A 24,358-nucleotide genomic window follows, 5' to 3' on the forward strand; every position below is an offset into this window, starting at 1 on the left:
GGCAAAAATCCAGTTTTCCCTGACAAATGAAAACACGTATATAAGTCCCAAAGCAGTAACAAGCCATCAGTGCACAGTCAGCTTCCACGGCACACTGAGAGCATAGTGGAGCTCTATGTCCCGTTTCACAAAGTGGGACCTAAATCGCAAATGTTTCTTGATCTTCATTAAATTGCTACTCATTAAACTCAAGCCTCAGTCACTTACCTGTCAGTGTGCTGGAACCTGTGATTGAAGAATGTTGTGTGATAAACACGTAGAATAAAGGTGGTAGACATTGACCAAGATGCCTACCACCATAATGGAGATTCAATAGAGTGAGGCCAACATGCCAACCACTGTTTCACCATTCTGCCCAAAGTTATTACATTTCCTCTTGTAAGAGTATTATCACATTTTTTACATGAAATAACAGTTGAAAACACAATACATTATTACAGTTTTATGTTTTAGTTTGGCATGACAATGTCAGAAATAAAAAAAATGTTTATTGTGACGCTTGTAGTTCACGTCACCTATAAACACTGTATGAATGGGCGGGACTACAGCAAAAACACAGGAAGTGTGTCGTTCACCCCACCAATCAGCTGCGCTAATACTGGGACGTCGTACCTAAACAATAAAGTACATGCTGCAAGGCCAACATAGCTCGAAACACGTTGCCTCGTAGTGTATTCTAAGCTATATATATCATTAATGTTGTTGTTACTTATTCGATGTTGACCCAAGGTCAGCTTTTACGAGTGCAAGTTGCTTTGAACTACGTTGAGACGACGTTAGCTCGGCAATGCTAGTCAGTCTCTGGTATGTTTTTCAGCAGCGTTAGCAAGGTGTATGTATATGAGTTAGCAAATATTGTATATTTTAATGCGACAGGTAACAGTCAAATTTTCCGTAGGAAGACATTTTTAGTAAAGAGTGTTATGTTGCTCGAATAATTATAATTGCCTCGCAAAAGGCTGCAAAGATTAACCGGTGTTCATTTCCGTTAGCCTCTTGTCGCGATTGTAAATCTGACATTAGCTTAGCTTTAACGCAAAGTCACGCAGCAGCAAACTGGACAAAACATTGGATCTAGTCGGCTTTAAGTCGGGCACAGCGGGTTCGCTGACCCCTCAGAAGAAAATGAAAAAGAGGAAGGAGTTAAACGCTCTCATAGGACTCGGAGACAGCAAGCGAAAAAAGCCGAAAAAGGGCTCCGGTCACCGGCTTCTACCAACCGAGCCCCCGGACTCTGAGTCAGACTCGACTTCGGATGACGACGGCTTCAACAACATGGACAGCGGAGCTGGCTTTGGGAAGTGAGTGATCGCTTCCTAAGATAAGACCGCCAATAATATACAACATGTGTATAGAACATTACATGATAAATGCAGAAATCATGGGTTATTTGGTTTATTTACGTAGCAGCACTTGGGCCATGCAAACATACAAATATACGAAAATAGACGTAATTTCACGTGGGCGAATAATAATTAACCAAGAATAGAACATCGCATATTGGGGGCACTTTAATAGAATAAATTGGGAATATTCGTATTAGGTTACAAGAGAAATCCTGAATTTTACAAGATAAAGTTAACGTTTTCCAAGACAACTTCACATTATAAGGAAAAAAATGTAATTTTAGTGGGATAATTACAAGAGTAAATGTTATAAATACTACATGAGAAGTTGTAAATTCTATTTTGAAAATGTAGTTATTTAAACATGAAAAAAATCAGGAATGAAAAAAATATTTTATAAGAATTCTTTTTAAGAATAAAGCCATAATTTTAAATTGAGACTATTACAAGAATAAACTCGTCATTTTACAATTTAAAAAATGTGTGAGCTAAGGTAATGTTATAACGAAAAAAGTTGTAGTTTTGGAACAATAAATTGATAATAATCCTGTAGTTCTGAGATAAATTAGATAAGAAATAATAAAAATTATTATTATGAGGAAAAACTTCATTTTAGAAGAATAAAGTGAACTGTTTCAAGTCTGTATTGTCCAGATAAATAGATAGAGGTATTTCAAATTTAGCAGGGTGCGAAAACATTTCTGTCCCTTAGTGGGGGCATGATGGAAATATAATTGAGAATCCCTGCATTATGATGATGACTGTCCGGGAGCTTTTAAAGTTACACTGTTGAAGTGTTTTCAACAAATATTTAATGATATTACCTGAATAATATATAACATGGCTCCAGAGAGATACAAGGACTGCTGGTCTTTTGACTATTAGTTTTAGGGTTATTTTAAAATTAGGACTTTTATTCACAATATTACTTTTCTTTTCCTTCCTCCAGTGCGGCCCTAGTAGTCCGCCATGGTTTATGGGCCACTTTATGAAAATGTATAATCCCCACGGTGCAGCATGCAAACCGCTGGAAATATCTCTTTGTCATGAATAATTAAAGCAGTGTGTCTAATGTTTCCAATGTTTCTCTATTTGCAGAAGAAGCTACAGCCAGTGCTGCACTGTATGCTACCCCTTGTTTCTCTTCATTATACTTGTTGCATGCGTAACGGCCTGCGCTGGGCTCATATGGATGCAGATTGCCTTGAAAGAAGATTTTGACTCGATGAAAGAAAGATTGCACAGCAGTAAGTTGCCTTGTGATGACCATAATTGAGCTCACTAAACTTTGCACCCTTGTAACTCTGCTGCCAATGTTTGTGTTTTTCCTGTAACAGTGGAATCAAGCCAGAAGGAGTCTTCCAGTGAACTACCAAAATTAAGTGACGACTTGAAATCTGAGGACAGAAAACTTGATGACATTGAGAGTGGGGATAAGGGGCTGGGCAAACTCTGGTCTAACCTCACAGAAATGAACAGAAAGGTCAGTCAAAAGAGTGCATTGGCGGTGTTAAGTCATATATTCTTAGAGGTTATTTGTGTCATTGTCCTCATGCAGATAACTTTACTGGACACTGCAGTAAACCATTTAAAGGCCAACTTGAAGTCAGCCTCCGATTTAATCAGCCTACCCACGACAGTTGAGGAACTGCAAAAGGTAAAGTGACGTCATAGTACAGGAGGTCAATGGTCTATGTACGGGTTTTGTTCCAACAACAGCGATGTAAGTCGAGTTAAATTGCCGTTGTAGGAGTAACTCGTACAGTCATGTACAGTCAATCCTCACTTCATCACGGTCAAACATCGCTCCCTCAAACTGTTGGGGTTTGTAAAAAAAATAAATAAATGACGGCTGTTTTTTGCTTGACTATGGCCTATTATTAGCCCAAGAACTTCATATTTAAGCAAAATTTGCATATTCTTGGCCTAAATTAAGCATTTTAAGCTTAAACGTGTTCTAAATGAACTAAAATACAAATACAGTTAAGGCAATACAAGGCGTTTGTGAACTTCTACACTGGCCACAAGATGTCACTAGTACGACTGGCTTTTTGTTATTATGGACTGGCCCAGTAGCCAGCCCATAGACTGCTACTTGCAGTAGCAGTCTATGGGCTGGCTACTGAGCCAGCCCATATTGTTATTCTTGTTTTATAATTATTTTTCTCAGAACAAGCACTAAAATAATAATAGTCATCATCACAATCATAATAACGGTGTGTGCACTGTGTATATCATTATAAGTGAACGTGTGTAAATACACGGGTAGTTTACTGATCATCTTTTTTCCAAATTTTCAGAGCGTGGCTACAATTGGGAGCACATTAACCAGTGTACAACACGACGTGAAGACTATGCAAACTGCGATTGAAAGCCAGAAGAAGTCAAACGATGGGCTGCAGGCAACAATGGTAAATTCAAGGGTTCAAAACATTCAAACATAACTTCACAGTCTATTATATGTTTATTATATGTTTTCTCCAATCACTAACGGCTTATACCATAGAAAGGATATGGTATAAGCCGTTTGGCCTCCAATGCCAAAAAATAATTTTTAAAATAATTTTGCACTCTAGTCCTGTAGGTGCACATCAATAACTGGTCGACAACTCCCAACCAACTGAAGTACAAGAGACACTGTCAGTGTTTAAGTAGATTGTGATGTTTTAACAAACACACACAATTGGAACTTCAGTCCAATTTTTCAGTGATGGACTACATATCCAGACCACATTAGCTCTGGTTTACATTTTCAGTAAGGACTATGTGTTTGACAGGACATAAAAGACCTGAGGAAATCAATGACAGAGGCCAACCAGTCGGAGGTGCAGCATCACACGTGGACCAACGAGCAGATCCACATCCTCCTGTCAACCGTCGCAGAGCTGCAGCAGAGACTGGCCTCGTTGGAGAACAGCTCCAAGCAAACAGTCAGTCATGTTACCACAGAAGCTTAACATTTAAGCTTAGCAATTTAGAAGGAAATACTCTTCATCATTGTACAAAACAGTGCAAGACTTAGTGCTGTTTAGTTTAATGGTGGTTAAGAATGATAAGAATGTTAAAAAAAAGAGATGTATGAGTAAGGAGTTGCATTGCAGATGGTTGGTGGTAGATTAAGATATTTTTGCACTTGCGTAACTTAAAGACGACCTATTATGCTTTTTCTACTTTTCTGACCTATGAATGTTGTTAGAATGTTGTATTCTCGTGTTAAACAATGCCAAAATTTTAAATTAGGGTTCAGCAGGAAGTCTTCTGGAACGCTTAGGACTGTGACCAGCAGAGTGAGCATGCCCGGAGGGGGACCGTGGGTGGAATAAATTCCAACAGACAGTTTTGGAAATCCAAGGAAATACACCTGGAATAGGTGCAGATTCTGAAAGATCTAGAAAGCTTTCTGTGTATAGCTGCTAAATAGGAGTCCACAACTCAATACGAAGTGACAAAAAATGAACTGAATTGGTCCCCTTTAATAAAGGTTTTATTGTGATGATACTTGTAGTTAGACGCAGGAACAGATATCTCCAATGTCCTCTTTAACTTTAACAGTGTTTAAATGAATAAATTACCTTGACTGCTACATTTCCCCCCCTGACTTTTTCCAGTTGAAAGATGCTGAATCTCATCCACATGTCAGCAGCAGGCCTCAACTCTCCGAGAAGATGAATGAGGCTAAAACAACCAAAGCGTCACCAGGTACTGCTTTGTCATTAAAACATCAAATATAGTACTTCCCTTTGGCCTTGTCTGAAGTTATTGTTACGCTCTTATTTCTACAGACAATTCCACGCTAACTCCAGGTCTGCAAACGAGCAGGCACCCACGCTTCGTCACACCAAGCCGCTCCAAGAGAAACACTGATGTCAAATGCCAAAATAGGCGATTACTTTCTGAAATTGCATCACTTGAAGGTGCTCATATCTACAGTATGTTCTTTCAAAAGTTAAATGTTGCAGCTTACTGAACTGAGTACATTTTTGTCCACAGGTCTGGAAGAAATTTATGCCGACATCAGTCCCGATTCAGCGGGGTTAACCTACAATGAGCTGTTGGGAAAACTCGGGCCGTCCACTCCGAAAGCTCGCACCTTGAGGTGCTTTGATGCAGACGGAGATGAGAGGTACTCCCTGATAGAGCTGAGAGATGCTTTAGGTGTGTGAGCATAAAAAAACCCACCCTTTACCCCCCCACAGCAGTGAACAGTATTGAAATGAAGCCCTGCAGGGTCTGGCGTAAGGGGCGATGGCTCTGACTCCACACCCTTTATGTACTTGCTGCACTTTTGTGTGAATTGAACATTGATCATGTTGATTGTCAAAGGCTACTCTCCAGTCCAGCACAACCAGAGCCCCCCCCCCCCCCCAAAAAAACTTGACCTACTAACTTTTCCACACCATAATTTACTGAGATTTGGAGCACACATTTAGTTTTTCCATCCAATCAGACTTTTTTTGTTTTCAATGCTGCACACAACTCCCTCCTGGTACAAGAGTGAAATGTATTTTGGACTTTTATGAATGTTTACAAATGACTACTATTAGAAGCAGATTTGTCTTGTTTTCATATGTTTAGCTTCAGTTTTTAGCCCGTTTGCTATCTTTGCTGAAACATTTGAGTGATCCTATCAGTGGGCCATTTTGTATGCTTTTCCATTGTTAAATTTTATGTAGTTTCCCCCCCCCCCGTGCTTTCACTTTGTTTTTGACATTAAACAAGATTTGAAGGGCTATGTAAACTTTGAAACACTTTAGATGCATATGTAGCAATAAGAGACATAGCATGACTATTGCAGTAACAGGTAGTACAAGAAGCACTGAAATCACTCTTTTAATCATTTAACGGAATGTGTAATGGTGTAGTTACACAAGTTATACAAGTTTCTCAATTTATCTTATTCAGGGTGTAGGATGAATTCAATTTGCTTTACAACTCAGCACTGTATGTTTTTAACTAAGTTGTGCATTGCACGTTGCTTATGATAATGTACAAATTATTTATGAAGAAGCTAAAATTGCCGACTACAAAGTAGTAGTGTGGGAAAATTAGCTCTGAATGCAACATTGGGCCTTTGTGAAAGCTGTTGGTCTATATGCTGCTACAATGAGATTTTGTCTTTGTGTGTGACCTCCGAATAAAGAGTTAAATATTTCATTTGTTGTCGATACGTATTTGAGACGTTGCATGATGTTTAATTCAGAGGTAAACCAAAAAGAGAATAGACTTCAATACATTATGGGTTTATCTTGCAGTCTGAACATTATTTAAACCAGTGCCCCTTTGGCTCTCCAGTCCTGGGACAAGAGTCCAAGCAGTTCTTCCTCATTCTCTTCTTCTGCCTCCTCCATACTAGCTTCAGTCTCCATGGGTTCCTCCTTGTTCCTCATCTGAAACCTCCTCTTCACCACATCCCTCTTGTCCCTCAGGAGCTCCACTCTTTTGTAACACTCAATTTGTTCGTCAATCTCGTCGATTTGACGCTCAAGACGGCCCTCCTCATCATCTTCTGCCACGATGGCCTCCGACTTTGTGTTCACCTGACGTATCTCCTTCTGGAACTCTTCCCACTCCTTGTCCATTTGGTCTTTGGGTGCGTCCACGTTGCGCACTTTGGCGTCTCTCACTGGGTCGTCAAAGAAACCCTCTGGCAGTGCTTCGGCTGTGCTGTCTTTCTTCTCTGTGCTTTTCTCAGGCACCTCCGCTTTGAGGATGGAGCCCGAGTGAGAGACGGCGGGGGTTGTGGGAATGGAGCTGTCAAAGAAATCTGCAGGCAGTCCGGCTGCTTCTGCTTTCTGAGGAGCTGCGTCGGTATTCCCGGCTTCCTCTGTCGCCTCCTTGTCATCATCATCATCATCATAGACTCCAGCTAACAAACTAATGCTGTCTGACTTTGCAGAATCAGACGTCTGGAAGAAATCTGCAGGTACACCCGAGACGGACTGACCTGCCTCTGGCGTTGGTTTCGCCTTCTTCACGCTGACGTCCTCGTCGTCCGGTGCTTTCCGCTTCACCGGTTGACTCTGCAGTGTTTGTTTGGCTTCTTTAAGCTCAGAAACTTTCTCCTTGTGTTGTTTTCCGAGGACGTGAGCGGGCCACAGCAGTTCAGACTTCACCTGCGTGTTGCACAGCACACAACTCAAATGTCCCAAACTGTTATATTTGGCATACGGAGATTCAACGCGTTTTTTCTCAGATGTTTGTCTTTGTTTTTCTCTCATCAGTCGCCGGAGTTCTTCTTGATTTACAACTTTTTTCCCTTTCTTTGGAGCCATTCTGGTCGGAAAAAACAACGCGGCTAATGGAGTTAGCTCGTCTAGCTTTTGCGACTATCTGAACGAGTGTCGCAGACTGATGATGTCATCCAAAATGTTGTCGGTGGTGTCGCGAGAGTGGCTTCCAAGGAGCGAGCGAACATATTAGCATCCAGTCTGTTTGATATTTGCCGCAAACGAAGCTGTACCGTTTTGATGTAAATATGCATTTTGGAGCTTATGGTGGATCCAACTGTGTAACTGTTTTAGGTTCGTGTTCCTTCTCAGATACATTTTGTGACGTTGTGTGTGCGGTATATTATAAAACACTTCAGGGATTTTAACACCGCGCCCAGGGTTGAGTATATATTTTATAATTGAGGGCTGGCTAGTAGCTAGCATCGCTTCCCGGGGGCTTCTTATTTTGAGTCATTTATAAAACAGATATATTAGATAAAATTAGTTGTTCTCCGTTGCGAATGTTGACATTTCCACTAAAATTGTCAGATTGTTGCTAATGCCATCTATTGGCGTTGTAGTTTAGTTGATAGTTAGCTCGGTGGCTTTAGCCGTAATGACAGGTGAGACGATACGCGCCGTGCGAAAAGACCACTTCAAAGCCAACAAAAATGTCCAAGCCGTGGACTCATTCGACGACACTGGCAACCATTTGAAGTCCAACAAGGCTTTCCTCAAATCCGTCAAACCGTCTACACTGCACCAGCAGCAGCTTAATGCAAACAACCTGAACGGCAATGCATCCAATGGCAACATTGTCAGTGATGACAATAAGAACCCCATCATTCTCACCAACGAGGACTTCCCAGTGCACGAGTGTGTGTTCAAAGGAGACGTGAGGCGGCTGTCCTCTCTCATCAGGACTCATAGCATCTCTCAAAAAGATGTGCATGGTAAGAACAATGCTGTTCGCAGCTTCCTGTTTCAATCTCAGCATCATGTAATATTGCTTTGTGTGTCTGCTTTTAGGTAATACACCTTTGCACCTCGCTGTGATGCTTGGCCACAAAGGTAGGCTACACTCTTTATTATTTTGACAGGAAGGAAACTCAAGCCATCTCGAGTTTAACATTATTTAATTCCACAACTGACGTATCACATTGTCTGGACTCATTCAATAACCAACTATATTACCGTCAACTATTAATTTTTTTATCAATTATTATTTTACTATTATTTATTTGAATGCCATACACTATCTATATTGTTTTAACCTTAACTCCTATTGAATGCAAGTGAACAAATGTATTGGCAGTTGATAAGAAATGGAAAGAGGTGGGATTTGCTAAGCTTTGCAAATTTCCCCACTGAGGGATGAATAAAGGCATATCTTATCTTCTTGCTACTCCTTTTTGGGCTCCTTTTTAGAATTGTAATATGTGATGTAGTCCAGTGTAACATGTATGAATGTTCAAAATAAATTAAAGCAAACAATATCAACAAAATAAATAAAGCCCGTCTTCACTTTGTAACACACAGTTGGGCAAAGTATATATAAATGTATGCTATTTGAATAACACAATATCGTTATTGGAATAAATCTACCCACCTCTACGTTTGAAGACATATGGACTTAGGAAGTGGCGGAGAAGACAATGCTACTTCACATGGAACCTTTTTTTAGCACTCTTAACTGTCGGATAAGTGTAAAAAAAAAACCAACCATGAATACATACCTGTCTGAACCTTCAAAAAGCAGTGTTCATCTTTTATATATTATTTTTGTTTTTCCCTGTAGAATGTGCTCTTCTTCTTCTGGCCCACAATGCACCTGTCAAGATAAAGAACACACAGGGATGGAGCCCTCTAGCAGAAGCTATCAGCTACGGTGACAGGCAAATGAGTATGTTGCCGCACAAATGGGTTATTTCGCTTGCTGTGATATATTCTTACATGTGTTTGTATTCATCCCACACTGCACTTGAACATTCCAATTGAGTTAGTCTGTCAGTATTTCTTGAGTTTAGGATTCATATATAACCTTTTGTTGCAATTATAGCCACCTTTAGATTGCAACTTATGAAAGCGATGGAAATGAGGTGCACAACATAACATAATGTGCGTTGCACTGCAGTGCATGAGTATAATCTGCACAATTTTGCATGTTCATAAGAGAGATTTTTTGTCAGTCTATCAAATAGAATCTTATATTTGAGTGCGGCTTAACATCTGCTAAGTAGAGTATGTTGGGAGGTCAAGGTGACAGCCACTTGTCTGAAAATGCAATGGACAAGGCTAAAAATCCCAGCATTGGTCATCCTGGCAGCTTGGAAAGCAGCCTGAATGATGGCTTAGTGTTGGGAAGCTTAACCCAAAGCTTCTGGGTGCTGCATATGAAACACAAAACAGCATGACTGATGCCTTCTCTGCTGTTCTTTTCTGTAGCTGCTGTTAATCTTGTATAGGCCATTAAAGATAAACGACTCGGGAGTGAATAATTGAATAGTACATCGCATGATGCTAATGCTGCTGCTCTGCTCATGCAAATGGAGGCTAGCGCTAACGGGACGAGACCTGCCTCTATAGCGACGTGACCCACCTCCTTCAGTTCCTCTAGTTAGTATGCGGTACCGCTTGCCGACGGACTAGGAGGCTTGCGCACACATCTCTGCTATAAAGAATATTTAAAGGTCAAATGAATAGTGTATTATTTTGTGTGTCCCATGTGAAATGCTGCTGCAGGTTTGTCCTCCATCATCACCTTTACGAGCTGTTCGAGGGCAGCAAAGTGCCTTGTCAGCATGTTTCCCGTCCACTGCGCTGTGTCTCCCACTGTGCATCTGAGATGCATTAGCTTAATATATAGCCGCTCTTGTGCAGCCAACCGTGCGCTGTGTTAAAGTAGCCCCCCATGAATTGGCCTTCCTAATAAAGTGCTCGACTGCTGGACTTAAGATTGGACTTAATATCAAGGTTTTATGTATGTACCTGTGTCTTTATTTGCTTATTTATTAATTTTTAATGTGCTAATATTTTAACCAAATGTCTTCTTATATGTGAATAATGCAAAAAGGCTTAAACAGTTCTGACTTTATAGAGATAATAATGATACCAAATTACTGCATTTCCTCAAATAGTGACCTCTGTTTCAACAGAGACCCTGCCCCAATTTATCAACGGGTGTGTCCTCCACTTTAATAATTAAACAAAGCAGACATGGCATCTGTATACTCCATTAATATCAATGGAAATCAAGCTTTGTTATCTTCATGAGATAAGGCAGTTGTACTGCAATGATGCAGTTTTTAAGATCGTTATGTAACCCAGGGACCAACATGTACTTGTCCACTTGTTCATGCAAACAAAGAAAAAAGAAGCGTTTTACAGTGGTGTGAAATATTTTCCCCCACTTCCCAATTTCTTACTTATTTGCGTGTTTGTCACACTTAAATGTTTTAGATCTTAAAACAAATTTCAGTATTTGTCACACCTGAGTTCCAATTTCTACAGCCACACCCACGACTGATTACTGCCACACAGGTCCTCATCTAAGAAATCACTTGAACAGTACCTGCCTAATAAAGTAGACCAAAAGATCCTCAAAAGCCAGACATCATGCCAAGAGCTAAAGAAATTGAGGAAGAAATGAGAAGTTAATTGAGATCTATCATTCTGAAACATTTTGGAAAGCGAACCACAGTGAGATCCATTATCAACAAATGGCGAAAACATGGAAATGTCCGTTTTCACGACTCCACCATAAGAAAGACACTGGACTGAAATGCTTGATTGCACTTGTTGTTGCTAAGTGTGTCCCAACCAGTTATTAGGTGAAAATTGTGTGACAAACGTGCAAAAAAAACAATAACTTTTTCCCACCACTTGTATATGTGGGTTAATAGGGTGTCTTGTGGGCATCTTTTCCTGGCTTCATTGACTCTACTTTCCTATGCTGCAGTCACAGCAATCCTGCGCAAACTGAAGCAACAATCCAGGGAGAGCGTGGAGGATAAAAGGCCCAAATTACTGAAAGCCCTCAGGGAGGTGAGTGCGCCACATTTGACTTGGTTTCATCCTAAAAAAAACAATCTTCTCATCTACAAATCTTATCTTCTTTTTTGTGTAGCTGGGTGACTTTTATCTGGAGCTGCATTGGGATTTTCAAAGCTGGGGTGAGTTGTGTGTATTTTTAGACACGTTGGAGGATGGGATCACACAATGAGAGCTTTTTTATGATCCGTTTTAGTGCCTTTGTTGTCCCGGATGCTGCCCTCCGACACTTGTAAGATCTACAAGCAGGGCATCAACATTAGGTAGGACACACTGCAAGGTCGTACAAGGTTGGAGTCTTTCAAACCGCCACGTGCTGTCTTGTTCATTCAGGCTGGACACCACCCTCATCGATTTCATCGACATGAAGTGTCAGCGCGGAGACCTCAGCTTCATCTTCAACGGCGAAGCCCCACCCTCACAGTCCTTCGTGGTGCTGGACAACGAAGCCAAAGTGTACCAAAGAATACATCGCGATGTGAGCATCTTTGCTTGGTCAGCAGCAGAAGAAGCAGTACTTGATTGTCTTTCTTTGTACTTGAAGGAATCTGAGATGGAGACAGAAGAAGAAGTGGACATTCTCATGAGCAGCGACATCTACTCAGCCACTTTGTCCACAAAGTCCATCAGCTTCTCACGCAGCCAGATCGGATGGCTCTTCAGAGAGGACAAAACGGTAAAACTTACTTGAGGGACAGTATGTTTTCATATTGTGTTCAGGAGCAATAATTTACTCAACTGCAGAGAGTAACAGGTATTTGCCGAGTATACTACAGTGAAGTCAAATGACAAAATATTTGGGAAATCTACCCGTATCTCTATAAATTAGTACAAAATAGTATTGTTTAGCCTGTATATCTGTATTTAAACATTTATTATTATAACGTTTATCAATTATATTTTGTGGTCCATATGCACCACTTGTGTTGTTGTTGGTTGCACCGTACATAACAGAGGGGTTTGGTTTGGTAACCTCCAGTCTGTTGTGCGAGTACAGACATAAATGTCAGGCTAATTAATTGCAAATAGACAGCACTTCCTCAAGTTCAATCTCCTCATTGTTCAGTATGGTAGCACTGTTGACATAGCTTTATAGGGCCGTTTTCCAAATTACACTTTTTTCGTTCACATTTTTTTTAGAACTCTGTCTTTTTTACATTGTACACTTATTTTTTACAGGCGAAAATACAGAAATACACATTTTATCAGTCATATATAATTATTATAGTTTAGTATATATAGTTTAGTATATAATAGGCCATAGTCCACTACGAAACACCGATACTTCATCAATGAATTTCTTGAGTGAGTAAACTTGTAAAAATGAAACCGCCAAGTAGCAAGGGATGACTCTATGGATTAGTTGAAGTTATCTGCCTCGCTAAGGTGCTACGTTTTGTGCAGGAGAGGGTGGGCAACTTCCTGGCTGACTTCTACGCCGTCAATGGCCTGGTGCTGGAGTCCAGGAAGCGTCGTGAGCACCTGAGTGAGGAGGACATCCTGAGGAACAAAGCCATCATGGAGAGCTTGAGCAAAGGGGGCAGCATCAGTGAGCACAACTTTGAGGTCAGCTCATCACACTCTGATTCTTCTTCTTAGTGGCTTATTCTTCAAATCATGTTTTTTTTCCCTTTTAAAGCAGTCCGTGAGGAGGCAATCTCTCTCAGCCCCGCCCTCTAACACCATTTCCTGGGAGGAGTACATCACTGCAGAGCATGGAAAGTGAGTCCCCTTTTAGTCATTGTTGACATTTCATGCAGACAAGAACATCTTCATCTACCACCTCCTCCTCCGCCTCCTCAAGGCCGCCTCACCTGGGGAGGGAGCTGATGTGCAAGGAGAGCAAGAAACACTTCAAGGCCACTGTAGCCATGAGCCAGGACTTTCCTCTGGGCATTGAATCGTGAGTACACGCCTTCTTTCCTCCTCGTACCTCATGGGTATCATGAATCACCTGTAGCTTTACCTACATACCTCCTCATGCGCTTTAAATTCAGCTACTGAGTTACTACTGTAGGAGTGAAAGTCATGCATGTCAAACTTGGGCTGCTGTTGTTTATAATCAACACAGCGTTTGATTACCGCTATTACCGCTATTATAATGTTAGATAATTCCTACTCCCTTTTTGACATGTGGAAGTATGAATTGTATTGTGATGTATTTGTCAGGTTCAAACTCCTGTGACACTTGTAAAACACTTGAATATAGAAGAGACAGACAACAAAATGCAAAGTTTCTCACAGCGAGGAGAGTGAAATAACATACCCAGTGACATGCAGCTCCACTCTGACTGTGTAGTTCACGCTCCTCTCTTTTTATTCTCTTTAGGAGGTCCCTACTACATGGTCATGCAACTCTAAAGGGAGGGGGGGGCAGTTGCACGAGCTGTGTTTGTTTGTCTAAGTGTTTGTGTGTGAGTAATTACTTTTATTGTTTTATGTGTTCTTATCTTGCACATTCTTGCAGGATTAACAAGAACATCTGCAGGGTTGCTGCTTTCGCTCTCCGGCACCTCCAAGACCTGGGGGGCTGGGGGTCGCTGGTCAGGGTCACGGAACATTCCTGCTTCAGAACACTAAAACACTTGTTCTATTGTCTAAGCAAACAGAGGGTGAGGGCGAAGGGTGACAGTGAACACTATAATAATTGCATCTACCGTATCCTCTGGACCAGAGGTAGGGAACCTATGGCTCAGGAGCCAGGTAGGGCTCTTTTGATGACTGTATCTGGCTCTCAAGCATTTCTTACCACAATAAAAATGTATTTTTGCTAACATTTTAAAGTAAACATCACAGAAATGACTGTTAAAAATAATATTAAAAATCAACAACTTTTTTATGCATTTTAATTTGTCCATCTATTTTCTACTGCAATACGGCCGACCATATCTATCTTTCCTGATATTTTCCAGGTCAAACACCAAAACTCGATTATTACTGGGTAATGCGGTAGTCTACCTCGGTCATTGAGATGTCAACATGTAAATATAAACTTTTCTCCTTTAGTCAAATAGTCACCTAGCTAAAGCTGCAGAACCAAGCCTTCTGGCAAAGATGGCCAAAAGAATGAAATATACTGAGTATGGTGCAAAATTATGCAGCAGCAGAAGTTGTATTAATGGCAACAAGTATTTGATTTATTATTAGACACTGCGCTGCTCACGAAAGTGTGCTGGCCACACCCCATTGGCGTGCGGTAGTGTGCCTGGTCTACACAATTAGAGCCCATTATATCTAAAACTGTTGGTCTTACATAAAAATGCACACATTTTATTGCATTCAATGTTTAAAAAATGTATATGGCTCTCACAGATACACATTTTAAAATATCTGGCCTTCATGGCTCTCTTAGCCAAAAAGGTTCCCGACCCCTGCTCTGGACTATAAGTCGCACAAGGCCAAAAATGCATAATTAGGTAGAAAAAAAAACATACATAAGTCCCCCTGTTGTCTTTAAGACGTGCTCCACCCCTACAACCCTTCCTGTACCCTCTGCTCCTCGGATGCAAACTTCCTGACTGTCCCAAGGACAAAGCACTGAACCTGGTGGGACACGGCCTTGGTCTTCCGCCACTTTTAAGATTAACTTTTTTTCCGCATTGCTTTGATAGATAAGATAACTTTTAAAACATGCATATTTAGTATATATGTACATCACATTGCAATCTCTTAATCTATTATCCATTTGTTCTGCTTCTTGTTTTTCACTTTCTAATGCTATTTTACATACTTGCATTTGTTTGCTTTTACCATGTAGAGCGTCAGTTATTATGATTATTATCATTATTGAAGTGACGGCACCCTCTCTGTTCCTGACTGACCCAAATATATACATAGTGTATAGGTACCTAATGGGCAAGACTTTGGTCATCTACACTCATGCATTTCAAGTTTCAAGTTCAAGTTTTTGGTAATTTGTCATTTTCAGGTTACTTAACGTGTTAGAGGTGGTGGCGCCCTTTAAGCACTTCAACAAACTGCGAGAGTTCGTCCAGATGAAACTTCCTCCTGGTTTCCCCGTCAAACTGGGTATGCTTTCTTCATGCAGGGGTCATGGGGCCCAGTCAAGTGTAGCGGTCAAGTGTAGCGGTGCTCCTCTGCTTCATTTACGTCCTCCCTTTTGCAGACATCCCAGTCTTCCCAACCATCACGGCCACTGTCACCTTCCAGGAGTTTCACTACGACCAATTTGAGGGGTCACTCTTCATCATCCCGCCTGAGTACAAGGAAGACCCCAGCCGCTTCCCTGACCTCTGACCTGGAAACAAGAAGTGTTTGGCTGCTCCATGCATCTCCGTTTCATACAGATGTGTAATATTAAGTGGAAAAGTGAGGTCAGTCATTGAGCTGATGCAAAGGATAAAGAAATGTCCTGCTGCTATTCTCTCATGAAAGGACTTATATTCTCCTCGTGTTCTTGAAAGCGTGCTGACACTGGCCTCTGTAAATAGTTTGTCTCCTCCAACAACAAAAACACTACTATTATATCCTCAAATATGCATTTATACATGATGTATCTAACTACTCATGGCCGTACTGTGTAGCAATACATTTAAGAATGTTTTTAAATGAGCCCATTTTAACTTAGTCATCACCTTCAAGACTTTTTGTTGTGCAAGATGAGCATTCAGGTTAGCTCATGTTTACCTCTTAGCTGTCTCCATGTTTCTTTCTATTGTCATGTGTGTGCGTGTGAGAAACCCAGCCAGGTGGTCAGGTAAGTTGTTTCACACTGCACTGATCAAAGTATGTGAGGGTTTGTGTCATTCATGCACCCTGCAGCTTCTAGCATATCTGCAAACATGGTACCCAATTAAAAGAAATGTGTCACCTGAAAGCACCTTTTAGTGGATACTGTTTTTTTTTTTTTTTACTATGCTGTGAATTTGACATTTCTGGAAATCTTCGGATTGTTGTTGTTTTTTTTTAAGCACTCTTATTTATCCCTTTAAATAAAGCACCAGCATCACATTGCACTGGGCTTTTTAAAGTCATTTTTGAAAAATGTTATGTTTTTTTCAAAAAAGTCCCAAAAAGCTACAAACTGTATTAACCCTTAGCCAGAGGAAAAAAAACACCATTAACCACACATATTTATACAATGTACTTAACTAGAAATTTGTGTAATGGAAAAAGTAAAACTTAACTGGAATTTTTAGTACAGCTTAAACATATTTCAATGTTCATGTATTATATGTATCATATTGATTTCTGCATTTGAGGATTAGGTTTAGAGGCCTATATAAAGGCTCAAAAAAGGCCAAACATTGTTAGTCCAGTGAAAGGCATCATGCCATGTCTATCATATGAACATGTCCGGGCACTGGCTTCAGGGTAGGTCGGTTTGCGTTAACAGTGAGATACCCAACCCCCCAATCAGAAACCTGCATGAATGCCACAACAGGACTCTGTTTACAACAGGATCGCTACATACTGTTGCAACACCTGTAGGACCGGTTTTGCTGTGCCAGTTGTACAGCATGGGACACACGGCCAGGAACATCACCCAGATCAGCAGTCCCACTGCATCAACCTGTTATTGACTGTTTTGACTTTGTTTAGCAGGTGTCATTACCTTTTAAGTTTTTGGTGTTATTCTTGAAACAGTTTTTTGTTTCTGTATGCCAGTATCCTAAACAAACGCAGCAGAAAAAAAGTATGAGCTAGGTTTTCCAAACTTCTAAAATGTTTATTTAAATCGATGGGACTTTGTGTTACAATAAAAACATTTCCATGTATTACGTTCCAAACGTGTATGGTGGATGACAGATGAAATGCATTAAAGTACAGTATGTGGTGCTGTACATTGTGTAGATTGCCCAGAAAGGGGCAACGTCACAGAAAAATGACCAACATGAATCACCAAATTGTTTTTTTTTATTATATAAAAGAAAACCTTGATAAAACATTTTCAAATAACGAGAAGCTAACTTACAACTGTTCCAAAACGCAACAATCACAAGACCCTACAACAAGGAAACAATAACGTGAGGAGGCGACAATTTAATAAGGAAAGCAACAAATGTGTCTTCCAGTTTCACACTTTAGTATGAGTGGCAAAGCCTCCATGTTGGAAGGGACAGGGGCAACCGGGCTAAATGCGGTGCAATTGAAGTAGCAAATCACAAGAGGAGAATATGCCGAGGAAACTTTAAATCACATGAATTCACATTTTTGATGAAATGTTCATCGTGTTTGGATGGAAAGACAGAGCCTGGCGGGTGATTGGGGAGGGACGGTCAAGTCGCTCAGTCGCTGACGTCCATGTCGTCCTCATGGGTGTCGTCGTCACCGTTGGCCTGCCGCGAGTCACCATTGCCATCTGTGTAATGAGGCGACATGGCCGAGTAGTCGGAATCCTTCCTTTCCTGGCGCTCCTTCTCGCTGTCGTAGCCTTGCTCTTCTTCATCGTAATCCCTAGTAATCTGGGACAAGATGACATCGCTCATTATCTGGGCCGCATGCATGTTCAGGTTCAGATTCTGAAAGATCTAGAAAGCTTTGTGTGTGGGTTATTGACAACTCAATACATCCATCCATTTTCTATGCCGCTTATCCTCACTAGGGTCACGAGGCTATGCTAGAGCCTATCCAGCCAGAAGGCGGGGTACACCCTGGACCGGCAACTCAATACAAAAAGCTGACAAAAATAGCACAATATGTCCCCTTTAATGTAATTTAATAATTCAGTTAAATGACTTAATGACTTCCTAAGAAGAAACAATAAGAAAAGAACAGATTTGTTTTTAATTTTTTTCTCTTACTTTTATATCTTTCTCTCCTCCGTCTGACTTCCTCTCTCGCTCTCTTTCTCGCTCTTTGTCTCTGCTCCTCTTTTTCTTACTGGTGGAACGTTCTCGCTCGTCCCGGCTTCGTTCTTTGTCACTGCGGCGTTCCCGCTCTTTATCCCTCTTCTTGTCCTTCTTATGCCTGCATGGAGAACAAATAACTTAACAAAAGTGGAATTGTGGGAGAAGAAATATTGTTCCCCACTCACCTGCGAGGCGAAGGAGACCTGGAGCCCCTCCTCTTAGGGGACTTTTTAGGAGACCGGCTGCCGCTGCGACTTCTCCTGCGTCTCCTGCAGAGGCGCACGGCACAACAAAGAAGAAAGATGTTTAGCGTGACAGCAGGAACAGCTTGGAACAAAGGAGGATAAGTCAACTCACCGACTCACGCTGCGAGACCTTCGGGTGGTGCTGTAACTCTTCGGCGGCGTTTTGGACCTCCTCCTCCCAACATCCTCCTTCTTACGATCTCTGCAGAATCATTTTTTTCGTTTTTTTTTTTTTTACATCAGCCAACTCTATCTGAAGCCCCTTTCACACAGCCCACCATTGTTAGTACTTGTCACTGTTCTTTAGAAAGGACTGAGGGGGGCAGAGTCTACCCGCCAATTTTCTAGCTTTGAAGGTATCAGAACAGAGAAGCAGGAGGCTGCCTGTGTGAAAACTTTTTGACAATGTAAAGACCTGTACCCACCTGGATCTGCTTCTGGAGCGCCTTCCCCGGTCTCTGGAGCGGCTCCGCCTCCTACGGGGGCTTTTGGAGCGCCGCCTGTTTCTCGAAACGGAGCGCCGTCTTGACCTGCTGCCACTTCGCCTGCAACATCACCACTTCATTTCTGCACTTCAACTGACTAGGCGGTCGCCTCTAATCTTCTAATAATTACCTGCGTCTGGACCTGGATCTGGACCGCCTCCTCCTTGACCTGGAGCGAGAGCGCTTCTTCCTGCTCTCATCTAGCAGATACGCAAGTGGTAAGTCCAACATGTTACAATACGGAATACAAAAACAAAAGTAGCACACTTACTTCCTGGTTCTATTGCGGCAGAAATGAGCGACTGCGCCTCTCTCACTCTCTTCATGGCTTCCTCCATTTCCTTGTTGGCGGCATCCGCTTTGAGGCCAGCGCTGAGGTTCAGGCCTGCTGCCAGAGGGTTGAGTCTGCACACAAACACACAGAGATGTTTGAATCACTGCTTGTCATTCTGACACCTCAGGAGAGCCTGAAGGTCCAGCTTAAGGTCCACTTACTGGGGATCCGTCATGAGCTTCAGCAACTGATCAGCGGCCTGGAAGACACAAGAAAGTATTTAGATTCACTGAGGTAAGTTTCCCCACAAAAAGAATGCCACAAGAGTAATGGTAATAGAGGACTATGACACAGATAACCTGCTAGTGGCTGTGAGCATCATAAGGAATGACATCGCAGCCATTTCAGTAGCCACTTCTTCTGGCAAAGCATAACATAATCCACTTTGATCTTATTGCAAAAAAATGTCAAATATTTATAGTAATTGTTCTAATTAATGTGCGGAATTGATAGTTCATTAACCCTCTGGGGGCCCTCTATAAATACAAATCATGTAAATATTTGTATTATTTTAATCCTCTCAAAGCCTATTTGATTCAATCATATTGTTTTTACTTATTGTAGAGCTATTCTGTGGTTGCACTGGGCATGCTCTGCTCTTGTGCAGGCAGGCTGCTCTCTGTGGGTGAGTGGGGGGTGAGGCCAGTGAATCAGACAGGATGCCCGGCGACCTTATCACATTTACCGCTTGCTCACTAGTTACAGGCCATGCACCCTTGATTGACAAGCTCAAATCACATACTGATCCATTGAGGAAGGAGTACACAACCTTGCATGGCATAGTATTTAGCTTAGCACTTCCTAGTTTTCATCACTACCTGCTGTATATGCATGCATTGTGCAGCATGAGTTATGTGGGAATTGCAATGTTACATTAATTTAGTGAAATTATGGGATTATCTTTAAAAAATTGCTTTCACCTGAGGGTTCATGTTGGGTCCAGGGAATCCAAATGCAGCCATAGCATCCATGTTTAGACCAGCAAATGGGTTTCCTCCAATCTACAAGAAAAAAATGTTTACTTTAATTGTCCTAGTCGTCTTCTGATTATTTGATTCCCAACAAAGAGCATCATACAGCTGGATTGGGAAGGGGGTTGGGCGTGGGCAGAAGTCCTCCTCCGGGCAGGATCCCTGCAACGGCGTTTGCCGGGGCCAGCAGCGACAAAGCTTTGGCCTCATCCGGGATGGAGCCTGTACGGGAACAAACACCAGCATTAGTACGGGAGCGACCACTTCTTCTGCGTGTCAACATATCCAAGCAAAGTCTTCAAAAGGTGCCTTCAAAGTGAGGTGTTTTACCTTCTAGGTGTGCAGACTTTGCCTGAATTCAACACATCATTTTTGCAGTGACACAACTAATGCTGGCATACATCACACTAGTCCAATGAACACTGCCAAGAATGTATCACCTGAAATTGTTTGCTAAGTCATGAACCAAACGTGAGCAAGCCCAGCTCTTCTCCAATTGGCTGTGAGTTTCATTTAGACGTTTACTGAAACAAGCGACTCACTCACGGCGGCTTCGCTACTAAAAAGCACACACAGAGAAAAATCGGAGATACACACAACAGAGAGAATTTTAGGGTGTTTGCCAAAAAGTCTACACAATGTCTATTTACTAAAATGAAACAAAAAAAAACATCACAGTTAAATATACCACATGACAGTAGTAGCTTCACCCTGCTGTAACATCTCCTTACCTGTCATTCATACAGCAGTCACATTACAGGCTGCATTTTTGCAACCTTGCTCACATAATGTCACATTACCGTAGCTCAATCAAATAAATAGCAAGTTTTTCCAGATGTAAAAAATTCACAATTGATTTTTTCTGAAAATAATGCCACCTAAAATTAGAACAAACCTGTTAGTGGAAAACAATAAGTGGGTTGCCAAAATGTACACACCATAAAACTAAGAGTTGCTGCTTTACGACAGCCTTCAGTGGTTATAGATGGGAGTCTTGACAATATTGTCTTTATAAAATGTGTCAAATGGTGGAGGTGGGGTGGGGGTCTCATGTGCATAGTCGCCCTTCAGGTCAGCCTGATTATATGTAGGTCTGGGTTCTGGCTGGCCTATTCCAAAACAAAAATATTGATTTAGATGTATGCTATGGGGCAAAAATGTAAACTTTCTCTTCAGTTGTGGGACAAAAATGACCGTTGAAAAGTTCCTCCACCTTGACTAAAGCATTCCAAAGCATGATGCTGCTTACCCACAGTGAACAGTGGTGTCACAGTTAATACACTCCCCCGTTTCAATTCCCCTTACTCTAACAGACAGACATTGTGGACACACACACATGACAACATGAAAACAAAAAGAGCACACTGGAGAGAGAGAGAGAGAGAGAGAGAAAATGGCTGCAGGAGACAAATAAAGTTGGGTGGTATTTTCTGCAGGACCTTTTCAGTCTACGGGACTGGCTGAGCCAGGAAAAACAACTGTAAAACACAACAACAAAAGAAGACCACTGTTAAATGTTAGGAATTGTACCAACATCGACAACATGTCGGGAAGGCATCTCAAGACAACTTCAGTGCAGTCTTACTACAACGCAAGTATGGCAGTAGCTCACCTTGTTAACCCCATTTGTGTATATCAAGAGTGTAATCTAGACATGATATTTTTAAGAGTGTATTTTTACTACACACAATTGTACACAGTTTAAGATAAAAGGAGTGATTTAATTGATCATGTCTTTGGACACTATGATTATATCAAAGACAAACGCACTCTGAGCCAATTATCTTGTACCATGCTGATGCAGTTACCAAAAAATGGAAAATAAAAAATTTAAACCATGTAGAAAAAAAGAATAAAACCATAATTTTATGAAGGAAAAATATTTTACTTAGAATTGTAAAATTCTCATATAAGTGTAAATGTAGCCATTTGCATTGTACTAATTTAGGAACCAAAAAAATAATCATAATTGAAAAATCTAATTAAAACCTGACTGTACTAATTCTGCCACTTTATTCTTAGTAATTTCCCACTTGTTTTGCGGTCAAAAATATTGTTTTTTTTATGTGCAAACATGCATTTCAAATGACATTTTGGAAGCGGGCAATTTACCAATAAATTATGCAACCTCATGTCTTATCTATGAGGGTGCTTCCTATGAGAGCACCTAGGAGAGATGGGAGGTCAATTTAAAAAGAGAAAGCAGAGACAAAGACATAAGAAAAGGGTGGGGCTTGAATGCTTCCTGGCCTTTGCCATTGTTTACAGTCCCCTGTTGGCGGGCAGAGGACCACTTTCAGCCATCAACCCGGGGGCTGCTTTTGCCTTCTTCACTACAAAACCACACACACACGCACGCGCAAAAACACACACACGCATACACAAATGACAGAGAGAAGTTTAACAGAGGGTAGTCCGGTATGGAGGAGAACTTCAATAACATAAGATTCCTGTTAGTTAGTTCAGCACCCTCAGTTTTAAATTATTCAACTCAACTTCATGCAGATTTTGGTATATTGTTTTTTTAATTAACTTACAGTTCTAGACATAGTTTGAATGAGACAGATTGCATCACAGTATACCAAAAATCCAGAGTTTAGTTAAGTGTATGCCTTCCACTATAAATCCCATCTAAATACACGACCATGGCTAGCAAATGAGTGTGTTCTATTTTCTTTGTTGAATCACACACAGGTTTCATGAGGAGACAAACCTTCAGCAAACGGGACCACGATCAGTGCTCGGTCCACAAAAACAGTGTTGGTCAGATGTTGGGACACACCAACAGATTCTGGTTCCTGGAACTTCACAAAACACACCCGTGACGTCACGGGCATGGGGGAATCACTAGTGGAAAAGAAAAAAATAGTATTCTATTAAAGCATGGGAAACAATGTAAAAAAACGTTTTTCCAAATCAGAACAAACTAAGCAAAAAGTACAACAAACTAAGCAAAAAGTACAACTGTAATGGTGAAATAACTGTGGCTTATTAAATCATGACTATTGAAAAATTGCTAGGTTGCATTTTGTTTACATTTTGTTCACAAACACCGTCCAAATAGAAAAATCAGAATGTGTTCATTGCGTCATTATCTTGATGAAAGAGCTGCGGACATATATCGGTTGATATCGCTAAAACAGCCAATATCGAAGCTCTAATATCCACTCGTTACTGAATACTAAAACGTTGGGCATTCTATTGTGTAGCATATTCATAAAACGGCGTACTTATTTTAAACCCACAAATCCCTCTCATTCCGTGTTAATGGCTAGTGCACACACAGAACATGTAAAATTAAATAAAATCACAATAACCACGTCGCCATTTCGAACGCAACGTTTCGCGAGGTTAGCTACTTCAGTTGAGCTTCAACTAGCGTTAGCATGCTAGGCCTTGTCTTACATTTTAAACTTGCTGAGGTCTCTAATAACAGAACGTTATTAACGAGTCGCCACTTTCTTTAATCAAATAATGATCCGTAGGTTTACTCACTCTGGTGGAAATAACTTGAGTTCTTCGATGGTTCCAAGGAAACCAAAAAGTGTCCTCATCTGCTCCGATGTTGTGCTCGGCGACACGTTAGTCACCTGGACTACCTTCGTCGTGTAGCTCATGTTTCCCACCGAACTAAGATCACTAACGTCGATTTCTCGGGTTTAGTCACACTTACAATGACGCGTTGGTAATTAAAACGAGTTGTTTGGTATTTAGCTGGCTAGCTCGCTAACTGGTACAACAACGGACTACCAGCGTTGCGCGGCCATGTTGAGGGATTAAATGATGCGTTCCGGTTATAGTTGGGAAGTCGGAATTTCCAGGTTCCTGGTGGGCAGACACTATTTAGAACGCCCACTGCGTTGCTGTACTCTACTTACTGTATTGTTGTGACCGTCCTATTAAAGA

At 41.2% G+C, this 24,358-nt stretch overlaps 4 protein-coding genes across 5 annotated transcripts; 2 read left to right on the top strand and 2 right to left on the bottom strand.

The window, feature by feature from the left end:
• The first annotated feature begins 588 nt into the window (after positions 1 to 588).
• On the top strand, positions 589 to 5,708 carry efcab14 (EF-hand calcium binding domain 14). The gene is made up of 9 exons (XM_058066487.2): positions 589 to 1,301; positions 2,445 to 2,593; positions 2,684 to 2,829; positions 2,905 to 3,003; positions 3,647 to 3,757; positions 4,124 to 4,276; positions 4,955 to 5,045; positions 5,129 to 5,260; positions 5,337 to 5,708. Exons 1-9 carry the CDS (start codon positions 1,126 to 1,128, stop codon positions 5,507 to 5,509), a joined length of 1,230 nt encoding a protein of 409 aa, XP_057922470.2. The 5' UTR covers positions 589 to 1,125; the 3' UTR covers positions 5,510 to 5,708.
• Positions 5,709 to 6,027: 319 nt separating this feature from the next.
• Positions 6,028 to 7,732, bottom strand: znf830 (zinc finger protein 830). Its single transcript, XM_058066488.2, has one exon. The coding sequence runs from the start codon at positions 7,616 to 7,618 to the stop codon at positions 6,611 to 6,613; it is 1,008 nt and encodes a 335-aa protein (XP_057922471.2). The 5' UTR covers positions 7,619 to 7,732; the 3' UTR covers positions 6,028 to 6,610.
• Positions 7,411 to 16,579, top strand: LOC131125192 (ankyrin repeat domain-containing protein 13C-like). 2 transcript variants are annotated; one of them, XM_058066485.2, is made up of 13 exons: positions 7,411 to 8,508; positions 8,585 to 8,626; positions 9,354 to 9,458; positions 11,514 to 11,599; positions 11,682 to 11,727; positions 11,802 to 11,868; positions 11,939 to 12,083; positions 12,150 to 12,281; positions 13,010 to 13,171; positions 13,248 to 13,327; positions 13,410 to 13,508; positions 15,534 to 15,634; positions 15,732 to 16,579. In XM_058066485.2, exons 1-13 carry the CDS (start codon positions 8,172 to 8,174, stop codon positions 15,860 to 15,862), a joined length of 1,533 nt encoding a protein of 510 aa, XP_057922468.2. In that variant the 5' UTR covers positions 7,411 to 8,171; the 3' UTR covers positions 15,863 to 16,579. The 2 variants fall into 2 exon arrangements, with proteins under 2 accessions (XP_057922468.2, XP_057922467.2); XM_058066484.2 differs by having other exon boundaries at positions 7,413 to 8,508; positions 13,245 to 13,327.
• Positions 16,580 to 17,472: 893 nt separating this feature from the next.
• Positions 17,473 to 24,245, bottom strand: LOC131125193 (uncharacterized). The gene is made up of 12 exons (XM_058066486.2): positions 23,948 to 24,245; positions 23,166 to 23,299; positions 20,559 to 20,674; positions 20,402 to 20,482; positions 19,643 to 19,680; positions 19,419 to 19,552; positions 19,278 to 19,347; positions 19,088 to 19,207; positions 18,775 to 18,864; positions 18,603 to 18,686; positions 18,370 to 18,535; positions 17,473 to 18,030 (listed from the first exon to the last, which is right to left on the bottom strand). Exons 1-12 carry the CDS (start codon positions 24,067 to 24,069, stop codon positions 17,854 to 17,856), a joined length of 1,332 nt encoding a protein of 443 aa, XP_057922469.2. The 5' UTR covers positions 24,070 to 24,245; the 3' UTR covers positions 17,473 to 17,853.
• Positions 24,246 to 24,358: the final 113 nt, after the last annotated feature.

This window comes from Doryrhamphus excisus, linkage group LG6 (assembly GCF_037039965.1).
Source record: "Doryrhamphus excisus strain RoL-2023G ecotype Guam linkage group LG6, RoL_Dexc_Guam_v1.1, whole genome shotgun sequence".
NCBI lineage: Eukaryota > Metazoa > Chordata > Actinopteri > Syngnathiformes > Syngnathidae > Doryrhamphus > Doryrhamphus excisus.